General features: G+C 41.7%; 3 protein-coding genes across 3 annotated transcripts in view; all 3 read left to right on the forward strand.

The window, feature by feature from the left end:
- On the forward strand, positions 1-24,947 carry LOC115126183 (SKI family transcriptional corepressor 1 homolog-B-like). The gene is made up of 7 exons (XM_065002768.1): positions 1-1,803; positions 2,185-2,281; positions 2,381-2,488; positions 2,651-2,716; positions 3,056-3,130; positions 3,497-3,571; positions 24,836-24,947. Exons 1-7 carry the CDS (start codon positions 7-9, stop codon positions 24,931-24,933), a joined length of 2,316 nt encoding a protein of 771 aa, XP_064858840.1. The 5' UTR covers positions 1-6; the 3' UTR covers positions 24,934-24,947.
- LOC135561317 (uncharacterized) overlaps positions 1-27,600 on the forward strand; it is a 755,535-nt gene that overhangs the window by 50,146 nt on the left and 677,789 nt on the right. The gene's annotated exons all lie outside the window — the stretch shown is intronic.
- Positions 25,016-26,845, forward strand: LOC135561303 (uncharacterized). Its single transcript, XM_065002745.1, has 2 exons — positions 25,016-25,340; positions 25,386-26,845. Exons 1-2 carry the CDS (start codon positions 25,016-25,018, stop codon positions 26,843-26,845), a joined length of 1,785 nt encoding a protein of 594 aa, XP_064858817.1.

The following is a 27,600-nucleotide window of genomic DNA, read 5'->3' on the forward strand; positions in this document are numbered from 1 at the left end:
CCAGCAATGGAGTGTAATCCTCGTCTGCTACCTGCGACACGGGACTCCAGCTCTTCTCCACCGAGCTCCAAACAGGACCTCCCAACATTCAACCCCAACCTGAAACCCAACCAGGTCAGCGAGACCGCCCTGTATGGAATACCCATAGTCTGCCTGGTGCTGGACGGTCAGGAGAGACTGTGCCTGGCGCAGATCTCCAACACTCTGCTGAAGAACTACAGCTATAACGAGATCCACAACCGGCGCGTGGCGCTGGGAATCACCTGCGTGCAATGCACCCCGGTCCAGCTGGAGATTCTGAGGCGTGCGGGCGCCATGCCCATCTCCTCGAGGCGCTGTGGGATGATTACAAAGCGCGAGGCCGAGAGGCTTTGTAAATCATTTCTTGGAGCTCACAACCCTCCGAAATTACCGGAAAACTTCGCGTTTGATGTGTCCCACGAGTGCGCGTGGGGGAGCCGTGGTAACTTTATACCAGCCAGGTACAACAGCTCCCGGGCCAAGTGCATCAAGTGCTCCTTCTGCAATATGTATTTTTCTCCCAATAAATTCATATTCCACTCTCACCGCACACCAGAGTCAAAGTACACCCAGCCAGACGCTGCTAACTTTAACTCCTGGAGGAGACACCTCAAACTGACCGACAAGGGCTCACCTGACGACGTGGCACATGCATGGGAGGACGTGAAGGCCATGTTCAACGGGGGCAGCCGGAAGAGAACGATGCCCGTGCACGGTCACGGGTCTGAGCGTTCCTTTCCATTGAAATCACATCAAGGACCTAGCAACCTCTCCCGGAGAGACTCACCGGAGATCCCCCCTAAAATCCTCCGCTGCGAGGACAACCGGGGAGGCATGGGGAGTATGAGTACCACGCGCAGCTATCCGGTTATCCCGGTGCCCAGTAAGAGCTTCGGTATGCTGCAGAATGTGAAGATTCCTCCGCCGCTTTACCCACATCCCTACGGGTTCCCGACATTCGGGCTGTTCCAGAAAAAGAATGATAGTGGTGGTGTGATGGAAGGAGAGCAAAACAAAGCCCACCTCTCCGGGGTCTTCTCCTGGCCTAGCACCAAGGACAGCGCCTACCACTCTTTCCCTATGTTCTGGCCTACTGCAGGTGGCCTGACCATGCCCCCCTACCCCCACCCCCAGCCACAGCCACAGGCCCAGCACAAACCGCACTCGGAGCTCCTGTGCGCCAGACAGAGTGATCTGGACGCATCCGAGCAGAGTGACAGAAGTAGCAACACTCCGAGGGACAGTCTGATGGACAGTGACCAGTGCTCTAGCACACAGTCCACCCGGAATGAGGACGACAAGTTTGGCGATGAGGCGAGGCCAATGGACTGTATAAGGCCAGTTCTATCACGGAAGATTAGCTACGTCTCTGCATTCAGACCCGTCATCAAAGACACGGAGAGTATAGCCAAACTTTACGGTAACCGGGGTTCGTACAACGGGGCTCGAGCTGGCTACCTGTCACCAGATTTCCTGAGCGAGAGCTCGAGTTACAGGTCCGTGTCCCCCGGAAGCGTGGACAGTGTGGGAGAGACGGATGTGGATGTTGAAACCAATAAATCACAAGAGGATGAGGAGTCACTTCCGCACAACATTGAGGTCAGCAAGAGCCCCCTTGTACCTTTTCTAAACTTGGCACAGGGTGCTTCACTAAACGGCCTAGAGTCCAAATCGGAGCCGGAGCAAGCGGCTGTGGTCGACTCACAGAGAATGAATCTACACGTGGTACTACTGTCTTCAGACAGAGAGAGACAGGAGAACAAGACCACGTCTATTGTTGAAGTGAGTGATTGATATGGACACACTCCTTTATATTCGATGTCCTACATACCAAGGAAAATACTTTTTGTTTGTTTGTTATGAATGAGGAATTCACAGATAGGAATTAAAAAGTAACAATTAGACCACCGTTAATTAATTGACTTATCGGAAAAGGCATCATCCTTTATAATGTCACGTATAGATGTGGGCTTATTTTTCATTTTACGTTCACGTTTGTTTTGTCTGTGTTAAATAGCAGAGATTCAAAGGTCGTTTGTTTTGTCTGTGTTAAATAGCAGAGAATCAAAGGTCGTTCAAATACACAATTTCCCCCCCCCCCCCCCCCCCAAAATGTCAGAGAGCATGAATTGAATGCAATTTATCCTGTCCTGATTTATCTAGATATATTCACCGGACAGGAGTGATATGCAACAAAGGAGAAGTCCATATGCTTTTGGTTCAGCACCGAATGACCGTAAAGATACTGTGGAATCGAAAGGTTGGATGTTGTTCTGTTCAAATGTTATAATAAAATACATTTCGGGAAAAGCAACGAGACTCATTGATTTCCATTGGATTTATTTGATGTTTATTTTAGATGACTGTGTCAGTAGAGAGGAGCCGTCTTCGACAATGGAGGAGGTTGAAACGACGTCTTATGACGGCCAAAGCGGCGAGGAGAGCCCGAGAGTAGCTCTGAATGAGGGTTAGTTCTTAGCGATCCTCTTCTCCGTCGATAATAGGCTATTTTACATTTTCTGTCGGAACTTTTTCTTATAAAAAAAAAAAGAATTAAAGCCTCTTTTTTTAAATGGCCTATTTGTGTATATTTTGTAACGCTATAAATGTTGTCTCTGTGTGTTTTCAGGCGAGGCAACGCACAATGTTAGCAGAGTATTACAAACTCAGAAAGACATAGAAAACCTGGCAAAAGGTAACACCGTACAATAACTTATTATTATTACATTGTTATTTATAAAAAATGTTTGCCTATTTGTTTTTTTCTTTTTTATAATAATAATGATATTGTTTATTATAGACTTTCTTTAATAATTGGAAGGATCCCTAAATGATGCCTTACATGATCCCTGCAGAATAGAATAGACTGGCTTTCACCCTAGGCCTTTTACCAATCGCTTGACATGAATCGTTTAACATAATTTAGTCTACCATTTAGCCAGTCCGTTTAGTCAGTTTAAACCCCGCAGCCATTTTCACCCCATATTCATTTTTTTATTTATTTTTAACACATTTGTTCATTCATTTTCTACAGACGAATTGCAGAGACAGCTCGTTGAGCAAGTGGAACTAAGGAAGAAATTGGAACGAGAATTCCAACATTTAAAAAGTATAATTCATTTTAAATCAAATTTCAGTTTTCGATTCGAAGGGGTTTTAAAAAGAGAATGTTTTCCCGTAGTATCACGCACATCACGATCAGCATGTTGACCGCTGAACAAACACACGTCGATATGGTTTTCACTACGTTAGGTGTGTTTTATAGTGCATGTCAGGTTTTTTTTTATTGCATGATTCGAATGTCATTTATTTTTCAATCCAATTCATATGGCTATTCGTTTGTGTACTTGATGATTTAGGAGGCTTTATTCAATTTTTCCCGAGTAGGATGCCCGAGCGTGTATAGGCGACCACATTAAAATAGTCGTTTATCGGCTATACTAAAGATGACTAAGCTATTGTAATTGCTCCCCAGATAATTTCCATCATCAGATGAAAAGGGAGCTGTCCTACAGGGAAGAGATGGTTCAGCAGCTTCATATTGTCAGAGGTGAGAACATACCAACATACCAACCCCCCCACCCCACCCCACACACCCCACCCACACACCCACCCCCCACCACCACCACCACCACAATTTATTTATAAAGCGCTTCGTACATCAGTTTTAGCTAGTTCTCTTCAGTTGGTACATCCTACATTATCATTCCAATGCAGGTGTAGGAGCACGGTGGCTAGGAACAACTAGAGTTTTGGCTAGTTCTCTTCAGTTGGTACATCAAATCAAATCAAATTTATTTATATAGCCCTTTGTACATCAGCTGATATCTCAAAGTGCTGTACAGAAACCCAGCCTAAAACCCCAAACAGCAAGCAATGCAGGTGTAAAAGTACATCCTACATTATCATTCCATTGGTTAATTTTTTCCCTCCTTCGCTTCCTCTGTTAACGCCATCACGGGCCTGTGTGGTTGTTGCTGAGGATCATTAGTAACAGTTGATAATATATATATATATATATTTTTAAAGACATGTAGGCTAGTTAAATCATTATGGAGCGTAGACCAGCCAGTAACAGTTGGAACCCAGACGCATGGCCCAATACTTGGCTGTGACATCACACAGTTCCATGGTTAGAGTAGGTAACAGACGAGGGTAATGGCCCAATACTTGGCTGTGACATCACACTGTTCCATGGTTAGAGTAGGTAACAGACGAGGGTAATGGCCCTATACTTGGCTGTGACATCACACAGTTCCATGGTTAGAGTAGGTAACAGACGAGGGTAATGGCCCAATACTTGGCTGTGACATCACACAGTTCCATGGTTAGAGTAGGTAACAGACGAGGGTAATGGCCCAATACTAGGCTGTGACATCACACTGTTCCATGGTTAGAGTAGGTAACAGACGAGGGTAATGGCCCTATACTTGGCTGTGACATCACACAGTTCCATGGTTAGAGTAGGTAACAGACGAGGGTAATGGCCCAATACTTGGCTGTGACATCACACAGTTCCATGGTTAGAGTAGGTAACAGACGAGGGTAATGGCCCTATACTAGGCTGTGACATCACACTGTTCCATGGTTAGAGTAGGTAACAGACGAGGGTAATGGCCCAATACTTGGCTGTGACATCACACAGTTCCATGGTTAGAGTAGGTAACAGACGAGGGTAATGGCCCAATACTTGGCTGTGACATCACACAGTTCCATGGTTAGAGTAGGTAACAGACGAGGGTAATGGCCCAACACTTGGCTGTGACATCACACTGTTCCATGGTTAGAGTAGGTAACAGACGAGGGTAATGGCCCTATACTTGGCTGTGACATCACACTGTTCCATGGTTAGAGTAGGTAACAGACGAGGGTAATGGCCCTATACTTGGCTGTGACATCACACAGTTCCATGGTTAGAGTAGGTAACAGACGAGGGTAATGGCCCAATACTTGGCTGTGACATCACACAGTTCCATGGTTAGAGTAGGTAACAGACGAGGGTAATGGCCCTATACTTGGCTGTGACATCACACAGTTCCATGGTTAGAGTAGGTAACAGACGAGGGTAATGGCCCTATACTTGGCTGTGACAACACACTGTTCCATGGTTAGAGTAGGTAACAGACGAGGGTAATGGCCCTATACTTGGCTGTGACATCACACTGTTAGATGGTTAGAGTAGGTAACAGACGAGGGTAATGGCCCAATACTTGGCTGTGACATCACACAGTTCCATGGTTAGAGTAGGTAACAGACGAGGGTAATGGCCCTATACTTGGCTGTGACATCACACAGTTAGATGGTTAGAGTAGGTAACAGACGAGGGTAATGTCCCAATACTTGGCTGTGACATCACACAGTTCCATGGTTAGAGTAGGTAACAGACGAGGGTAATGGCCCTATACTTGGCTGTGACATCACACTGTTAGATGGTTAGAGTAGGTAACAGACGAGGGTAATGGCCCAATACTTGGCTGTGACATCACACAGTTCCATGGTTAGAGTAGGTAACAGACGAGGGTAATGGCCCTATACTAGGCTGTGACATCACACTGTTCCATGGTTAGAGTAGGTAACAGACGAGGGTAATGGCCCAACACTTGGCTGTGACATCACACTGTTCCATGGTTAGAGTAGGTAACAGACGAGGGTAATGGCCCTATACTTGGCTGTGACATCACACAGTTCCATGGTTAGAGTAGGTAACAGACGAGGGTAATGTCCCAATACTTGGCTGTGACATCACACAGTTCCATGGTTAGAGTAGGTAACAGACGAGGGTAATGGCCCTATACTTGGCTGTGACATCACACTGTTAGATGGTTAGAGTAGGTAACAGACGAGGGTAATGGCCCAATACTTGGCTGTGACATCACACTGTTCCATGGTTAGAGTAGGTAACAGACGAGGGTAATGGCCCAATACTTGGCTGTGACATCACACAGTTCCATGGTTAGAGTAGGTAACAGACGAGGGTAATGGCCCAATACTTGGCTGTGACATCACACAGTTCCATGGTTAGAGTAGGTAACAGACGAGGGTAATGGCCCAATACTTGGCTGTGACATCACACAGTTCCATGGTTAGAGTAGGTAACAGACGAGGGTAATGGCCCAACACTTGGCTGTGACATCACACTGTTCCATGGTTAGAGTAGGTAACAGACGAGGGTAATGGCCCTATACTTGGCTGTGACATCACACTGTTCCATGGTTAGAGTAGGTAACAGACGAGGGTAATGGCCCAATACTTGGCTGTGACATCACACAGTTCCATGGTTAGAGTAGGTAACAGACGAGGGTAATGGCCCAATACTTGGCTGTGACATCACACAGTTCCATGGTTAGAGTAGGTAACAGACGAGGGTAATGGCCCTATACTTGGCTGTGACATCACACAGTTCCATGGTTAGAGTAGGTAACAGACGAGGGTAATGGCCCTATACTTGGCTGTGACATCACACTGTTCCATGGTTAGAGTAGGTAACAGACGAGGGTAATGGCCCTATACTTGGCTGTGACATCACACTGTTCCATGGTTAGAGTAGGTAACAGACGAGGGTAATGGCCCTATACTTGGCTGTGACATCACACAGTTCCATGGTTAGAGTAGGTAACAGACGAGGGTAATGGCCCAATACTTGGCTGTGACATCACACAGTTCCATGGTTAGAGTAGGTAACAGACGAGGGTAATGGCCCAATACTTGGCTGTGACATCACACAGTTCCATGGTTAGAGTAGGTAACAGACGAGGGTAATGTCCCAATACTTGGCTGTGACATCACACAGTTCCATGGTTAGAGTAGGTAACAGACGAGGGTAATGGCCCTATACTTGGCTGTGACATCACACTGTTCCATGGTTAGAGTAGGTAACAGACGAGGTAATGGCCCAATACTTGGCTGTGACATCACACAGTTCCATGGTTAGAGTAGGTAACAGACGAGGGTAATGGCCCTATACTTGGCTGTGACATCACACTGTTCCATGGTTAGAGTAGGTAACAGACGAGGGTAATGGCCCAACACTTGGCTGTGACATCACACTGTTCCATGGTTAGAGTAGGTAACAGACGAGGGTAATGGCCCTATACTTGGCTGTGACATCACACAGTTCCATGGTTAGAGTAGGTAACAGACGAGGGTAATGTCCCAATACTTGGCTGTGACATCACACAGTTCCATGGTTAGAGTAGGTAACAGACGAGGGTAATGGCCCTATACTTGGCTGTGACATCACACTGTTCCATGGTTAGAGTAGGTAACAGACGAGGGTAATGGCCCAATACTTGGCTGTGACATCACACTGTTCCATGGTTAGAGTAGGTAACAGACGAGGGTAATGGCCCAATACTTGGCTGTGACATCACACAGTTCCATGGTTAGAGTAGGTAACAGACGAGGGTAATGGCCCAACACTTGGCTGTGACATCACACTGTTCCATGGTTAGAGTAGGTAACAGACGAGGGTAATGGCCCTATACTTGGCTGTGACATCACACTGTTCCATGGTTAGAGTAGGTAACAGACGAGGGTAATGGCCCTATACTTGGCTGTGACATCACACAGTTCCATGGTTAGAGTAGGTAACAGACGAGGGTAATGGCCCAATACTTGGCTGTGACATCACACAGTTCCATGGTTAGAGTAGGTAACAGACGAGGGTAATGGCCCAATACTTGGCTGTGACATCACACAGTTCCATGGTTAGAGTAGGTAACAGACGAGGGTAATGGCCCAATACTTGGCTGTGACATCACACAGTTCCATGGTTAGAGTAGGTAACAGACGAGGGTAATGGCCCAATACTTGGCTGTGACATCACACTGTTAGATGGTTAGAGTAGGTAACAGACGAGGGTAATGGCCCTATACTTGGCTGTGACATCACACAGTTCCATGGTTAGAGTAGGTAACAGACGAGGGTAATGGCCCTATACTTGGCTGTGACATCACACAGTTCCATGGTTAGAGTAGGTAACAGACGAGGGTAATGGCCCTATACTTGGCTGTGACATCACACAGTTCCATGGTTAGAGTAGGTAACAGACGAGGGTAATGGCCCAACACTTGGCTGTGACATCACACAGTTCCATGGTTAGAGTAGGTAACAGACGAGGGTAATGGCCCAACACTTGGCTGTGACATCACACAGTTCCATGGTTAGAGTAGGTAACAGACGAGGGTAATGGCCCTATACTTGGCTGTGACATCACACAGTTAGATGGTTAGAGTAGGTAACAGACGAGGGTAATGGCCCATACTTGGCTGTGACATCACACAGTTCCATGGTTAGAGTAGGTAACAGACGAGGGTAATGGCCCTATACTTGGCTGTGACATCACACAGTTAGATGGTTAGAGTAGGTAACAGACGAGGGTAATGTCCCAATACTTGGCTGTGACATCACACAGTTCCATGGTTAGAGTAGGTAACAGACGAGGGTAATGGCCCAATACTTGGCTGTGACATCACACAGTTCCATGGTTAGAGTAGGTAACAGACGAGGGTAATGGCCCAATACTTGGCTGTGACATCACACTGTTCCATGGTTAGAGTAGGTAACAGACGAGGGTAATGGCCCTATACTTGGCTGTGACATCACACTGTTCCATGGTTAGAGTAGGTAACAGACGAGGGTAATGGCCCTATACTTGGCTGTGACATCACACTGTTCCATGGTTAGAGTAGGTAACAGACGAGGGTAATGGCCCTATACTTGGCTGTGACATCACACTGTTCCATGGTTAGAGTAGGTAAAAGACGAGGGTATAGCTTGCTATTGTACACTATTGTCCCTATTATAGTTCAATGTACTGTCGTGGCCAAAAGTTTTGAGAATGACACAAATATTAATTTTCCCAATGTTTGCTGCTTCAGTGTCTTTAGATATTTTTGTCAGATGTTACTATGGAATACTGAAGTATAATTGCAAGCATTTCATAAGTGTCAAAGGCTTTTATTAAGAATTACATGAAGTTGATGCAAAGAGTCAATATTTGCAGTGTTGACCCTTCTTTTTCAAGACCTCTGCAATCCGCCCAGGCATGCTGTCAATTCACTTCTGGGCCAGCCTTGCATAATCAATGCTTGGAATTTGTCAGAATTTGTAGGGGGTTTTGTTTGTCATTCTCAAAACTTTTGTCCACGACTATACACTAATCTTCCAACATTACAATGGGTTGAAGAACTGAATGTGACAATTTTTCAAAAGGAACCAAACCACAGTTTTCTTTCTTTGGTCTGAAAAAGGTTCTCCATACTTGTTTTTTTTTAAATAATTCGTAAATACTTTTCTAACACTAAATAATCTAGAACATCAGAGTATTTTTACATCTACTAATTGGTGCTGAAACTAATATACATATATTTATATTGGCTTTCTTTAAATCATCTTTAATATTCTGAAACCGTTCTCTCGATATATCCTAGTGAGCGTGTCAAACAAAATTCTTAACTTTATTTTTTAATTTTTTATTTATTTTACTAGGCAAGTCAGTTAAGAACAAAATCTTATTTTCAATGACGGCCTAGGAACAGTGGGTTAACTGCCTGTTCAGGGGCAGAACTTTGTACCCTGTCAGCTCGGGGATTCGAACTTGCAACCTTTTGGTTACTAGTCCAACGCTGCTAACCACTAGGCTACCCTGCCGCCTCTACACTCTAACCACTAGGCTACCCTGCCGCCTCTACACTCTAACCACTAGGCTACCCTGCCGCCTCTACACTCTAACCACTAGGCCACACTGCCACCTCTACACTCTAACCACTAGACTACCTGCCTCCTCTACACTCTAACCGCTAGGCTACCCTGCCGCCTCTACACTCTAATCACTAGACTACCTGCCTCCTCTACACTCTAACCACTAGGCTACCCTGCCGCCTCTACACTCTAACCACTAGGCTACCCTGCCGCCCCACTAAAAGTGTACACCATATTTAAAGGGATGGCTTAAGAACCAAGTACTAAAAACCCTGATTGAATGAAAATTCCACCAGAAAAAAAATCTGTCAGCCAGCAAGTGGGAGGGATTTAATTTGTTGAATTACATTTATTCAGCCCCTGGCAAGGGAACCACACCTGCAAAGCCGTTATGCACCTTCATAAGGTAAGTCTGAATAGCACCCACTGAGAAGTGCATCGTCAAGGTGTGCGTCAGAAAGCTTCATTTCCTAAGTCAGAATCGGGCCCTTGATGAACAGTCAAAATAAACTATATCACAACACAGATAGATGTATAGGCCTACAGTCTATAGTCATAACTGTGGACATCATTTAGGGATTTAAGTGTTTTTTAAATTAATCTAAAAACAGATATTTTTGTGTTTAATTCAACACTGGCGTTATTAAGAGAAACACCGTGAATATCAAATAAAACACACAAATGTGCAACAACAAAAAAATTAAAAAGATTAGAAAGATAATATTAGGTCAGAACAATAACATTTACATGCACATAATACATGAGTCTATGTGAGTATGATCAACACAACCTAAATTAACAACGTAAAGCCGTCTCCAGCCACTCAGTTCAGCTATCACACGGCTAGCAGACCTGATATAACTAACAGACCTGATATAACTACTAATCAGCTAGCAGACCTGATATAACTACTAATCAACTATCAGACCTGATATAACTACTAATCAACTATCAGACCTGATATAACTAACAGACCTGATATAACTACTAATCAGCTAAAAGACCTGATATAACTACTAATCAACTATCAGACCTGATATAACTACTAATCAACTATCAGACCTGATATAACTACTAATCAGCTAACAGACCTGATATAACTACTAATCAGCTAGTAGACCTGATATAACTACTAATCAACTATCAGACCTGATATAACTACTAATCAACTAACAGACCTGATATAACTACTAATCAGCTAGTAGACCTGATATAACTACTAATCAACTATCAGACCTGATATAACTACTAATCAGCTAGTAGACCTGATATAACTACTAATCAGCTAGCAGACCTGGTATAACTACTAATCAGCTAGCAGACCTGATATAACTACTAATCAGCTAGCAGACCTGATATAACTAACAGACCTGATATAACTAACAGACCTGATATAACTACTAATCAGCTAGCAGACCTGATATAACTACTAATCAGCTATCAGACCTGATATAACTAACATACCTGATATAACTACTAATTAACTAACATACCTGATATAGCTACTAATCAGCTATCAGACCTGATAAAACTAACAGACCTGATATAACTACTAATCAGCTAGCAGACCTGATATAACTAACAGACCTGATATAACTACTAATCAGCTAGCAGACCTGATATAACTAACAGACCTGATATAACTACTAATCAGCTAGCATACCTGATATAACTAACAGACCTGATATAACTACTAATCAGCTAGCAGACCTGATATAACTACTAATCAGCTAGTAGACCTGATATAACTACTAATCAGCTAGCAGACCTGATATAACTACTAATCAGCTATCAGACCTGATATAACTACTAATCAGCTAGCAGACCTGATATAACTACTAATCAGCTAACAGACCTGATATAACTACTAATCAGCTAGCAGACCTGATATAACTACTAATCAGCTAGTAGACCTGATATAACTACTAATCAGCTAGCAGACCTGATATAACTACTAATCAGCTAGTAGACCTGATATAACTACTAATCAGCTAGCAGACCTGATATAACTACTAATCAGCTATCAGACCTGATATAACTACTAATCAGCTAGTAGACCTGATATAACTACTAATCAGCTAGCAGACCTGATATAACTACTAATCAGCTAGCAGACCTGATATAACTAACAGACCTGATATAACTAACAGACCTGATATAACTACTAATCAGCTAGCAGACCTGATATAACTACTAATCAGCTATCAGACCTGATATAACTACTAATCAGCTATCAGACCTGATATAACTAACAGACCTGACATAACTACTAATCAACTAGCAGACCTGATATAACTACTAATCAGCTAGCAGACCTGATATAACTACTAATCATCTAACAGACCTGATATAACTAACAGACCTGATATAACTACTAATCAGCTAGCAGACCTGATATAACTACTAATCAGCTAGCAGACCTGATATAACTACTAATCAGCTAACAGACCTGATATAACTAACAGACCTGATATAACTACTAATCAACTATCAGACCTGATATAACTACTAATCAGCTATCAGACCAGATATAACTACTAATCCGCTAACAGACCTGATATAACTACTAATCAACTATCAGACCTGATATAACTACTAATCAACTATCAGACCTGATATAACTAACAGACCTGTTATAACTACTAATCAGCTAGCAGACCTGATATAACTACTAATCAGCTAACAGACCTGATATAACTACTAATCAACTATCAGACCTGATATAACTACTAATCAGCTATCAGACCTGATATAACTACTAATCAGCTAGCAGACCTGATATAACTACTAATCAGCTAGCAGACCTGATATAACTACTAATCAGCTAGCAGACCTGATATAACTACTAATCAGCTAACAGACCTGATATAACTAACAGACCTGATATAACTAACAGACCTGATATAACTACTAATCAGCTAGCAGACCTGATATAACTACTAATCAGCTAGCAGACCTGATATAACTAACAGACCTGATATAACTAACAGACCTGATATAACTACTAATCATCTAAAAGACCTGATATAACTAACAGACCTGATATAACTACTAATCAGCTAGCAGACCTGATATAACTAACAGACCTGCTATAACTACGAATCAGCTAGCAGACCTGATATAACTACTAATCAGCTAGTAGACCTGATATAACTACTAATCAGCTAGTAGACCTGATATAACTACTAATCAGCTAACAGACCTGATATAACTACTAATCAGCTAGCAGACCTGATATAACTACTAATCAGCTAGCAGACCTGGTATAACTACTAATCAGCTAGCAGACCTGATATAACTACTAATCAGCTAGCAGACCTGGTATAACTACTAATCAGCTAGCAGACCTGATATAACTACTAATCAGCTAGCAGACCTGATATAACTAACAGACCTGATATAACTACTAATCAACTATCAGACCTGATATAACTACTAATCAGCTATCAGACCTGATATAACTACTAATCAGCTAGTAGACCTGATATAACTACTAATCAGCTAGCAGACCTGGTATAACTACTAATCAGCTAGCAGACCTGATATAACTACTAATCAACTATCAGACCTGATATAACTACTAATCAACTATCAGACCTGATATAACTACTAATCAGCTATCAGACCTGATATAACTACTAATCATCTAACAGACCTGATATAACTACTAATCAGCTATCAGACCTGATATAACTAACAGACCTGATATAACTACTAATCAGCTAGCAGACCTGATATAACTACTAATCAGCTATCAGACCTGATATAACTACTAATCAGCTATCAGACCTGATATAACTAACAGACCTGATATAACTACTAATCAACTAGCAGACCTGATATAACTACTAATCAGCTAGCAGACCTGATATAACTACTAATCATCTAACAGACCTGATATAACTAACAGACCTGATATAACTACTAATCAGCTAGCAGACCTGATATAACTACTAATCAGCTAGCAGACCTGATATAACTACTAATCAGCTAACAGACCTGATATAACTAACAGACCTGATATAACTACTAATCAACTATCAGACCTGATATAACTACTAATCAGCTATCAGACCAGATATAACTACTAATCCGCTAACAGACCTGATATAACTACTAATCAACTATCAGACCTGATATAACTACTAATCAGCTATCAGACCTGATATAACTACTAATCAACTATCAGACCTGATATAACTAACAGACCTGTTATAACTACTAATCAGCTAGCAGACCTGATATAACTACTAATCAGCTAACAGACCTGATATAACTACTAATCAACTATCAGACCTGATATAACTACTAATCAGCTAGCAGACCTGATATAACTACTAATCAGCTAGCAGACCTGATATAACTACTAATCAGCTAGCAGACCTGATATAACTAACAGACCTGCTATAACTACGAATCAGCTAGCAGACCTGATATAACTACTAATCAGCTAGTAGACCTGATATAACTACTAATCAGCTAGTAGACCTGATATAACTACTAATCAGCTAACAGACCTGATATAACTACTAATCAACTATCAGACCTGATATAACTACTAATCAACTATCAGACCTGATATAACTAACAGACCTGATATAACTACTAATCAACTATCAGACCTGATATAACTACTAATCAGCTAGCAGACCTGATATAACTACTAATCAGCTAACAGACCTGATATAACTACTAATCAACTATCAGACCTGATATAACTACTAATCAGCTAACATACCTGATATAACTAACAGACCTGATATAACTACTAATCAGCTATCAGACCTGATATAATTACTAATCAGCTAACAGACCTGATATAACTACTAATCCACTATCAGACCTGATATAACTACTAATCAGCTAACATACCTGATATAACTAACATACCTGATATAACTACTAATCAGCTATCAGACCTGATATAACTAACATACCTGATATAACTACTAATCAGCTAGCAGACCTGATATAACTACTAATCAACTATCAGACCTGATATAACTAACAGACCTGTTATAACTACTAATCAGCTAGCAGACCTGATATAACTACTAATCAACTATCAGACCTGATATAACTACTAATCAACTATCAGACCTGATATAACTACTAATCAACTATCAGACCTGATATAACTACTAATCAGCTAGCATACCTGTTATAACTACTAATCAGCTAACAGACCTGATATAACTACTAATCAGCTAACAGACCTGATATAACTATCAGACCTGATATAACTAACAGACCTGATATAACTACTAATCAACTATCAGACCTGATATAACTACTAATCAACTATCAGACCTGATATAACTACAAATCACTGTTCCACATCTAACAGACCTGTTATAACTACAAATCAGACTGTCCCACAGCTAACTGACCTGATATATCTACAAATCAGACTGTCCCAAAGCTAACAGACCTGATATAACTACAAATCAGACTACAAATCAAAATATATTTCATATTTGAGATTTTTCAAAGTAGACACCCTTTGCCTTGATGACAGTGTTGCACACTTTTGGCATTCTCTCAACCAGCTTCACCTGGAATGCTTTTCCAACAGTCTTGAAGGAGTTCCCACATATGTTTTTCCTTCACTCTGTGGTCCAACTCATCTAAAACCATCTCAATTGGGTTGAGGTCGGGTGATTGTGGAGGCCAGGTCATCTGATGCAGCATCATCACTCTCCTTCTTGGTCAAATAGCCCGTACACAGCCTGGAGGTGTGTTGGGTCATTGTCCTGTTGAAAAACAAATGATAGTCCCACTAAGCCCAAACCAGATGGGATGGCGTATCACTGCAGAATGCTGTGGTAGCAATGCTGGTTAAGTGTCACCAGCAAAGCACCCCCACACCATAACACCTCCTCCTCCATGCTTCACGTTGGGAACCACACCTGCGGATATCATCTGTTCACCTACTCTGCATCTCACAAAGACATGGCGGTTGGAGCGAAAAATCTCAAATTTGGACTCATCAGACCAAAGGACAGATTTCCACCGGTCTAATGTCCATTGCTCGTGTTTCTTGGCATAAGCAAGTCTCTTCTTAATATTGGTGTCCTTTAGTAGTGGTTTCTTTGCATCAATTCAACCATGAAGGCCTGATTCACACAGTCTCCTCTGAACTGTTGATGTTGAGATGTGTCTGTTACTTGAACTCTGTGAAGCATTTATTTGGGCTGACATTTCTGAGGCTGGTAACTCTAATGAACTTATCCCCTGCCGCAGAGGTAACTCTGGGTCTTTCCTTTCCTGTGGCGGTCCTCATGAGAGCCAGTTTCATCATAGCGCATGATGGTTTTTTGCAACTGCAATTGAAGAAACTTTCAAAGTCCTTGAAATTTTCCATATTGACGGACCTTCATGTCTTAAAGTAATGATGGACTGTTGCTTCTTCTTTGCTTATTTGAGCCAGTCTTGCCATAATGTGGACTTGGTCTTTTACCAAATGGAGCTATCTTCTTCTGTAAACCACCCCTACCTTGTGTAACGATGTGCGCTGAGAGTCGGGAAGCAAGTTCAGGGAGGAGTGTTTTAATAAATAAACGCAACATAAAACAAAACAAGAAACACGAACAACGTACAGAATTAACAACAGAAACAATCATGCCTGGGGAAAGGAACCAAAATGAGTGATATACAGAGTAAACAAACAAATAAACAAACAATCACTCTGAGGACACGCCTCAGTAACTATGGAAACACACTTACAGGACAAACCACGCCCACTAACATCCAGCAACCACACCCCTTATTGTACTAAGTCACTAAGACGTACCGGGATACAATACAGTTGAAGTCAGAAGTTTACATATACCTTTCGCCAAATACATTTCAACTCAGTTTTTCACAATTCCTGACATTTAATCCCAGTAAAAATTGCCCTGTTTTAGGTCAGTTAGGATCACCACTTTATTTTAAGAATGTGAAATGTCAGAATAATAGTTGAGAGAATGATTTATTTCATCTTTGATTTCTTTCATCATATTCCCAGTGGGTCAGAAGTTTACATATATTCAATTAGTATTTGGTAGCATTGCTTTTAAATTGTTTAACTTGGGTCAAACGTTTCGGGTAGCCTTCCACAAGCCTCCCACAATAAGTTGGGTGAATTTTGGCCCATTCCTTTGGCCAAACAGTTCTATTTTTGTTTCATCAGACCAGAGGACATTTCTCCAAAAAGTACGATCTTTGTCCCCATGTGCAGTTGCGAACCGTAGTCTGGCTTTTTTAATGGCAGTTTTGGAGCAGTGGCTTCTTCCTTGCTGAGCGGCCTTTCAGGTTATGTTGATGTAGGACTTGTTTTACTGTGGATATAGATACTTTTGTACCTGTTTCCTCCAGCATCTTCACAAGGTCCTTTGCTGTTGTTCTGGGATTGATTTGCACTTTTCGCACCAAAGTACGTTCATCTCTAGGAGACAGAACGCGTCTCCTTCCTGAGCGGTATGACGGCTGCGTGGTCCCATGGTGTTTATACTTGGTACTATTGTTTGTACAGATGAACATGGTACCTTCAGGCGTTTGGAAATTGCTCCCATGGATGAACCAGACTTGTGGAGGTCGACTTTTCTTTTCTGAGGTCTTGGCTGATTTCTTTTGATTTTTCCATGATGTCAAGCAAAGAGGCACTGAGTTTGAAGGTAGGCTTTGAAATACATCCACAGGTACACCTCCAATTGACTCAAATGATGTCAATTAGCCTATCAGAGACTTCTAAAGCCAGCCATGACATAATTTTCTGGAATTTTCCAAGCTGTTTAAAGGCACAGTCAACTTAGTGTATGTAAACTTCTGACCCACTGGAATTGTGATACAGTGAATTATAAGTGAAATAATATGTCTGTAAACAATTGTTGAATAAATGACTTGTGTCATGCACAAAGTAGATGTCCTAACCGACTTGCCAGAACTATAGTTTGTTAACAGATTTTATACACAAGGACACACATAGTCTTATGTTCTGCCTTATTGTTATATGACCATGCTGGTCATTTATGAACATTTGAACATCTTGGCCATGTTCTGTTATAATCTCCACCCGGCACAGCCAGAAGAGGACTGGCCACCCCTCAGAGCCTGGTTCCTCTCTAGGTTTCTTCCTAGGTTTTAGCCTTTCTAGGGGAGTTTTTCCTAGCCACCGTGCTTCTACACCTGCATTGCTTGCTGTTTGGGGTTTTAGGCTGGGTTTCAGTACAGCACTTTGAGATATCAGCTGATGTACGAAGGGCTTTATAAATACATTTGATTTGAGGTTGGGGTTTTAGGCTGTGTTTCTGTACAGCACTTTGAGATATCAGCTGATGTACGAAGGGCTTTATAAATACATTTGATTTGAGGTTGGGGTTTTAGGCTGGGTTTCTGTACAGCACTTTGAGATATCAGCTGATGTACGAAGGGCTATATAAATACATTTGATTTGATTTGATTTGATAGTCAGGAACATTGACCTGTGAACAGACAGTCTTGCTGTGGCTAAAAGGGATTTTAAATTTACAATCTAAACGATTGTTTCTTCAGACATACATGAACATGGTTTACTACATTTCAGATCACGGCCTCAATTCATATTTGATTTATTTATATGTTTATTTATACGTTTTCCACCTCGATTCATATTTTATTTATTTATATGTGCAGTGCCTTCGGGAAAGTATTCAGACCCCTTCACGTTTTCCACCTCGATTCATATTTTATTTATTTATATGTGCAGTGCCTTCGGGAAAGTATTCAGACCCCTTCACGTTTTCCACCTCGATTCATATTTTATTTATTTATATGTGCAGTGCCTTCGGGAAAGTATTCAGACCCCTTCACGTTTTCCACATTTGTTATGTTACAGCCTTATTCAAAAAATAAATAAAAAATCCTCAGCAATCTACACACAATGCTCCATTGTGACATCACAATTCTCCATAATGACATCACAATACCCCATAATGACAAAGCAAAAACAGGTTTTTATAAATGTTTGACAACGTATTAAAAACCAAAAAAACAGAAATATCTTATTTACATATACCTTATTTACATAAGTATTCAGACCCTTTGCTATGAGACTCGAAATTGAGCACAGGTGAATCCTGTTTCCATTGATCATCCTTGATATATTTGTACAACTTGATTGGAGTCCACCTGTGGTAAATTCAATTGATCGGATATAATTTGGAAAGGCACACACCTGTGCCACACATATAAGGTCCCACAGTTGCCAGTGCATGTCAGAGCAAAAACCAAGCCATGAGATGGAACAGATTGTCCGTAGAACTCCGATACTAGATTGTGTCGAGGCACAGATCAGGGGAATGGTACAAAAATATTTCTGCAGCATTGAAGGTCCCCAAGAACACAGTGGAAGTTTGGAACCACCAAAACTCTTCCTAGAGCCACCCGGCTAAACTTAGCAATCGAGGGAGAAGGGCCTTGGTTAGGGCCTTGGTTAGGGCCTTGGTTAGTTAGGTGACCCAAGAACCCACTCTGACAGAGCTCTAGAGTTCCTCTGTGAAGATGGGAGAACCTTCCAGAAGGACAACCATCTCTGCAGCACTCCACCAATCAGGCCTATATGATAGAGTGGCCGGACAGAAGCCACTCCTCAGTAAAAGGCACATGACAGTCTGCTGGGAGTTTGCCTAAAGGCACCTAAAGGACTCTCAGACCATGAGAGACAAGATTCTCTGGTCTGATGAAACTAAGATTGAACTCTTTGGCCTGAATGCCAAGCGTCACGTCTGGGGGAAAACTGCCCTACGATGAAGCATAGTGGTGGCAGCATTATGCTGTGGGGATGTTTTTCAGTGGCAGGGACTAGGAGACTAGTCAGGATCGAGGCAAAGAAGAACGGAGAAAAGTACAGAGAGATCCTTGTAAACCTGTTCCAGAGCGCTCAGGACCTCAGACTGGGGCGAAGGTTCACTTTCCAACAGGACAACGACCCTAAGCACACAGCCAAGACAACACGGGACTGGCTTCGGGACAGGTCTCTGAATGTCCTTGAGTGTCCCAGCCAGAGAACGGACTTGAACCCGATTGAATATCTCTGGAGAGACCTGAAAACAGCTGTGCAGCAACGCTCCCCATCCAACATGACAGAGCTTTAGAGGATCTGCAGAGAAGAATGGAAGAAACTCCCCAAATACAGGTGTGCCAAGCTTGTAGCATCATACCCAGGAAGACTTGAGGCTGTAATCACTGCCAAAGGTGCAGTGCTTAGTAAAGGGTCTGAATACTCATGTAAATGTCATATTTCTGTTTTTTTTTTATTTGCTTTTATTTTTCCATTATGGGTTATTGTGATGTCATTATGGAGTATTGTGATGTCATTATGTGGTATTGTGATGTCATTATGGAGTATTGTGATGTCATTATGGGGTATTGTGATGTCATTATGGAGTATTGTGATGTCATTATGGAGTATTGTGATGTCATTATGTGGTATTGTGATGTCATTATGGAGTATTGTGATGTCATTATGGGGTATTGTGATGTCATTATGGGGTATTGTGTGTAGATCGATGAGGGGAACAAGCAATTGAATCCATTTTAGAATAAGGCTGTAACGTAAAACAAAATGTGAAAAAAGTTAAGGGGTCTGAATACTTTCCCAATGCCACTGAATATATATTTTTTGCTATTGTCCTTTATTATCTTCCCCTAACCCTACCATCCTTCCTCTAATTGGAGTAAACTAATGGACAACAACACTTATGCTTCTACTTCCAGCTTATACACACTATATATATTTCATGGACACAATCTATTTTACAATAGTTATCTTTAGTTTGTTTTTAGTCCCATTCTTCAGCTCCCCTCAACCCCTCCCATCTATCTCTGAACACCATCCAGTCCCATCCTTCAGCTCCATTCAACCCCTCCCATCTATCTCTAAACCCCTCCCATCTATCTCTAAACCCCTCCCATCTATCTCTAAACCCCTCCCATATATCTCTAAACCCCTCCCATCTATCTCTGAACACCATCCAGTCCCATCCTTCAGCTCCATTCAACCCCTCCCATCTATCTCTAAACCCCTCCCATCTATCTCTAAACCCCTCCCATCTATCTCTAAACCCCTCCCATATATCTCTAAACCCCTCCCATCTATCTCTGAACACCATCCAGTTTTGATTGATATTTGCCATATATTTTCCACTGTGATGTTTCACAAAAGTTCCGAACCTTTCTATTCTCAAAATTCCTACAGATTGTAAATTAAAGATAAACATTTTTTCTAAAAGTATCATTATATTATTGATAACTGATTGACTATGATTATTTTTTTAAATCACCCAACAGTGCTATTTACAGAGTTAACTGCAATTCTTCAGCCATTCCTAAACCTGCGACCAAAACCCAGCTACATAATTACCAAAACAAATGATCTAATGATTCTGTCTCTTTGCAGCAACATCTGCAGAGCTGAGATGGTTGTATCCCCACATATATATATATATATATATAATATATATATAACATTCCATTGGTTGCAATAATTTTTTATAATCATTTAAATTAAATTGAAAAACTCTTTAAGTTTTGATTCCGGTGTTATTCTGTATGATTGCAGTTGTATTACATTTTAGAGCATACCCTTGAATCAAGTTTTGTTTAAGCAATAAGGCACGGGGGTGTGGTTTATGGCCAATATAGTACATTTTATAAACTGGAATATTCGAGCCCTGAATGCTGATTGGCTGACAGCCATGGTATATCAGACCGTTTACGGTTATGACAAAACATGTCTTTTTACTGCTCTAATTAGGTTGGTAACCAGTTTATAATGGCAATAAGGCAACTCGGGGGGTCTGTGGTATATGGCCAATATACCACGGCTAAGGGCTGTGTCCAGGCACTTGTCACGCTGAAGAACAACCCTTAGTCGTGGTATATTGCCCATATACCATACACCCTCGTGCCTTATTGCTTAGTTAAAGTTTTAATTCATTTTAGAGCATGGCCTTGATTCAATTGACCCACAACTGCCTTTAATACTACGTTTGAACCCAAAGAGAATTCATTTAGGCCTATATACGTTTGAAAAGAGAATTGATTTAGGCCTATATAGATTTGAAAAGAGAATTGATTTAGGCCTATATACATTTGAAAAGAGAATTGATTTAGGCCTATATACATTTGAAAAGAGAATTGATTTAGGCCTATATATATTTGAAAAGAGATTTGATTTAGGACTATATACATTTGAAAAGAGAATTGATTTAGGCCTATATATATTTGAAAAGAGATTTGATTTAGGACTATATACATTTGAAAAGAGAATTGATTTAGGCCTATATATATTTGAAAAGAGAATTGATTTAGGCCTATATACATTTGAAAAGATAATTGATTTAGGGCTATATACATTTGAAAAGAGAATTGATTTAGGCCTATATACGTTTGAAAAGAGAATTGATTTAGGCCTATATACGTTTGAAAAGAGAATTGATTTAGGCCTATATACATTTGAAAAGAGAACTGACTTTGGCATATATACGGCAAGTAGCCTAGTGGTTAGAGCGTAGAGGTGGCAGGTAGCCTAGTGGTTAGAGTGTAGAGGTGGCAGGTAGCCTTGTGGTTAGAGCGTAGAGGTGGCAGGTAGCCTAGTGGTTAGAGTGTAGAGGTGGCAGGTAGCCTAGTGGTTAGAGTGTAGAGGAGGCAGGTAGCCTAGTGGTTAGAGTGTAGAGGTGGCAGGTAGCCTAGTGGTTAGAGTGTAGAGGTGGCAGGTAGCCTTGTGGTTAGAGCGTAGAGGTGGCAGGTAGCCTAGTGGTTAGAGTGTAGAGGTGGCAGGTAGCCTAGTGGTTAGAGCTTTGGGCCAGTAACCAAAAGGTTGCTAGATCGAATCCCTGAGCTGACAAGGTAAAAATCTGTCCTTCTGCCCCTGACCTTGGCAGTTAATAACCCATTGTTCCCTGGTAGGCCGTCCTTGTAAATAAGAATTTGTTCTTAACTGACTTGCCTAGTTAAATTTAAAAATATATATATACAATTGAAAAGAGAAATGACTATATACATTTGAATACACATCAATAGAAAAGTCTATTTAATGTGCATTGACCACCACACTGAAACACACACACACCTTTGTGGATCTGTTTAGTGATCTATTCCCAAATCTTCATCTAGTGGATCTATTTAGTGATCTATTCCCAAATCTTCATCTAGTGGATCTATTTAGTGATCTATTCCCTTGCTTCATCTAGTGGATCTATTTAGTGATCTATTCCCTTGCTTCATCTAGTGGATCTATTTAGTGATCTATCATCTAGTGGATCTATTTAGTGATCTATTCCCTTGCTTCATCTAGTGGATCTATTTAGTGATCTATCATCTAGTGGATCTATTTAGTGATCTATTCCCAAAACTTCATCTAGTGGATATATTTAGTGATCTATTCCTTTTTTTCCTTTTATTCATCAAGTGGATCTATTTAGTGATCAAGTCCCTTTCTTCATCTATTCTCTTTCTTCACCTAATGGATCTATTTAGTGATCTAGTGGATCTATTTAGTGAACTATTCTCTTTCTACATCTAGTGGATCTATTTAGTGATCTATTCCCTTTCTTCATCTAGTGGATCTATTCCCTTTCTTCATCTAGTGGATCTATTTAGTGATCTATTCCCTTTCTTCATCTAGTGCATCTATGCCATTTCTTCATCTAGTGGATCTATTCCCTTTCTTCATCTAGTGGATCTATTCCCTTTCTTCATCTAGTGGATCTATTTAGTGATCTATTCCCTGTCTTCATCTAGTGGATCTATTCCCTTTCTTCATCTAGTGGATCTATTTAGTGATCTATTCCCTTTCTTCATCTAGTGCATCTATTCCCTTTCTTCATCTAGTGGATCTATTTAGTGATCTATTCCCTGTCTTCATCTAGTGGATCTATTTAGTGATCTATTCCCTTTCTTCATCTAGTGGATCTATTTAGTGATCTATTCCCTTTCTTCATCTAGTGGATCTATTTAGTGATCTATTCCCTTTCTTCATCTAGTGGATCTATTTAGTGATCTATTCCCATCCTTCATCTAGTGGACCTATTTAGTGATCTATTCCCATCCTTCATCTAGTGGATCTATTTAGTGATCTATTCCCTTTCTTCATCTAGTGGATCTATTTAGTGATCTAATCCCTTTCTTCATCTAGTGGATCTATTCTCTTTCTTCATCTAGTCGATCTATTTAGTGATCTATTCCCTTTCTTCATCTAGTGGATCTATTTAGTGATCTATTTCCTTCATCTAGTGGATCTATTCTCTTTCTTCACCTAGTGGATCTATTTAGTGATCTATTTCCTTCATCTAGTGGATCTATTCTCTTTTTTCAAATAGTGGATCTATTTCCTTTCTTCATCTAGTTGATCTATTCCCTTTCTTCATCTAGTGGGTCTATTTAGTGATCTATTCCCTTTCTTCATCTAGTTGATCTATTTAGTGATCTATTCCCTTTCTTCATCTAGTGGATCTATTCCCTTTCTTCATCTAGTGGATCAATTTAGTGATCTATTCCCATCCTTCATCTAGTTGATCTATTCCCTTACTTCATCTAGTGGATCAATTTAGTGATCTATTCCCATCCTTCATCTAGTTGATCTATTCCCTTACTTCATCTACTGGATCTATTTAGTGATCTATTTCCTTTCTTCATCTAGTGGATCTATTTAGTGATCTATTCCCAATCTTCATCTAGTGGATCTATTTAGTGATCTATTTCCTTCATCTAGTGGATCTATTCTCTTTCTTCATCTAGTGGATCTATTTAGTGATCTATTCCCTTTCTTCATCTAGTGGATCTATTCCCTTTCTTCATCTATTGGATCTGTTCTCTTACTTCATCTAGTGGATCTATTCCCAATCTTCATCTAGTGGATCAATTTAGTGATCTATTCCCATCCTTCATCTAGTTGAACTATTCCCTTACTTCATCTAGTGGATCTATTTAGTGATCTATTTCCTTTCTTCATCTACTGGATCTATTTAGTGATCTATTCCCTTTCTTCATCTAGTGGATCTATTTAGTGATCTATTTCCTTCATCTAGTGGATCTATTCTCTTTCTTCATCTAGTGGATCTGTTTAGTGATCTATTCTCTTTCTTCCCAGAAGCTCACAACGCGCTACAACATTTCTCCTGTAAGATGCTGACTCCTCGACACTGCACTGGAACCTGCTCCTTCAAACCTCCTCTTCTACCACCTTAGTCCCTTCCCACAGTCCGCCGTGGAGCCCCGTCAGTCTGGGAAGCAAGACTACTACCACCCTAGTCCCTTCCCACAGTCCGTCATGGAGCCCCGTCAGTCTGGAAAGCAAGGCTACTTCTACCCACAGGACTACCACCACCCCGAAGACTACTATCGCCCCAAAGACTACTATCACCCCCAAGATGTCTACCGCCCCGAAGACTACTACCGCCCCCAAGACTACTACCACCCCCAAGACTACTATTACCCCGAAGACTACTACCACCCCCAAGACTACTACCGCCCCAAAGACTACTACCACCTCGAAGACTACTACCACCCCGAAGACTCCTACCGCCCCCAAGACTACTACCGCCCCCAAGACTACTACCACCCCCAAGACTACTACCGCCCCAAAGACTACTACCGCCCCCAAGACTACTAAACCCCCGAAGACTACTACCACCTCGAAGACTACTACCACCCCGAAGACTACTACCACCCCCAAGACTACTACCGCCCCCAAGACTACTACCACCCCCAAGACTACTACCACCCCCAAGACTACTACCGCCCCCAAGACTACTACCACCCCCAAGACTACTACCACCCCCAAGACTACTACCACCCCCAAGACTACTACCGCCCCCAAGACTACTACCACCCCCAAGACTACTACCGCCCCCAAGACTACTACCACCCCCAAGACTACTACCGCCCCCAAATACATCTACCACCCCCAAGACTACTACCACCCAAATACATCTACCACCCCAAGACTACTACCACCCAAATACATCTACCACCCCCAAGACTACTACCGCCCCCAAGACTACTACCGCCCACAAGACTACTACCGCCCACAAGACTACTACCACCCCCAAGACTACTACTGCCCACAAGACTACTACTGCCCACAAGACTACTACCACCCAAATACATCTACCACCCCCAAGACTACTACCACCCAAATACATCTACCACCCCCAAGACTACTACCGCCCCCAAGACTACTACCACCCCCAAGACTACTACCACCCCCAAGACTACCACCACCACCAAGACTACTACCACCCCGAAGACTACTACCGCACTGAAGACTACCACCGCCCCCAAGACTACTACCACCCCCAAGACTACTACCACCCCAAAGACTACTACCACCCCCAAGACTACTACCACCCCCAAGACTACTATTACCCCGAAGACTACTACCGCCCCCAAGACTACTACCACCCCAAGACTACTACCACCCGAAGACTACTACCGCCCCCAAGACTACTACCACCCCCAAGACTACTACCACCCCCAAGACTACTACCACCCCCAAGACTACTACCACCCCGAAGACTACTACCGCCCCCAAGACTACTACCACCCCCAAGACTACTACCAACCCCAAGACTACTACCACCCCAAGACTACTAACCCCCTGAAGACTACTACCACCCCCAAGACTACTACCACCCCCAAGACTACTATTACCCCGAAGACTACTACTGACCCCAAGACTACTACCACCCCCAAGACTACTATTACCCTGAAGACTACTACCGCCCCCAAGACTACTAACCCCCTGAAGGACTACTACCACCCCCAAGACTACTACCACCCCCAAGACTACTATTACCCCGAAGACTACTACCGCCCCAAGACTACTACCACCCCCAAGACTACTACCACCCGAAGACTACTACCGCCCCAAGACTACTACCACCCCAAGACTACTACCACCCCAAAGACTACTACCACCCCCAATACTACTACCACCCCAAAGACTACTACCGCCCCCAAGACTACTACCACCCCAAAGACTACTACCACCCCCAAGACTACTATTACCCCGAAGACTACTACCACCCCCAAGACTACAAACCAACCTGAAGACTACAGCTGCCTAACTACGAAAGAGGAAGTGTCTGAGTTAGGGTAGCACATTTCCAGTGACTTTCCCCATAATTCCAAGGTTCTCCAGTAATCCCGGTTCGATGATTCCTGGATTACCTGTTTTATTCCTGATTCCATCAATCTTCCAAACGGGATCTCTGGAAATGATGGGTATTTTGGGAAATCATTTTGCAAATCTTGTCTGAGTAATGATCTAGGATCAGTTTCGCATTTTAGATCAAAAATACATAATATTATTATGAACATGGACAGACCTGATCCTAGATCAGGTCTCTGCAACTAGATGCTTTATGACTTTTAATGACTGGACATGGACAGACCTGATCCTAGATCAGCATTGTTTATTGGTCTGTAAGACGTCACTGGTCTGTATAATTAACGACAACATATTGGGGGCGTGTCAATTCAGACTCAATGTATAATTTATATAAAATTATAAAACACCACATCAAATACATTTGATTTATACCATAACTTTTATTAAGCATTTATATATATATATATATATATATATATATATATATTTAGAGGCAAAGTGCAATGAATCTGTATCCTGTGATAGTTGTCTTTATGGAAGTATTATGTGATTATTTGAATGTGAGTAGTTTACGTTTTGATTTCATTTCTTAACGTTGTTTATTCATTAACACGATTTGCTCTTTGTTCATCCCACAACCCTTCTATTCTCTCGATGTAATGCACTTTAAACTTTAAACCCCTAAATGACTTCGATGTGTAATAAAATACCTTGTTTGGGATTCTCAACGCTGATATTTTCGT

This window comes from Oncorhynchus nerka, linkage group LG17 (assembly GCF_034236695.1).
Source record: "Oncorhynchus nerka isolate Pitt River linkage group LG17, Oner_Uvic_2.0, whole genome shotgun sequence".
Taxonomy (NCBI): Eukaryota; Metazoa; Chordata; class Actinopteri; order Salmoniformes; family Salmonidae; genus Oncorhynchus; species Oncorhynchus nerka.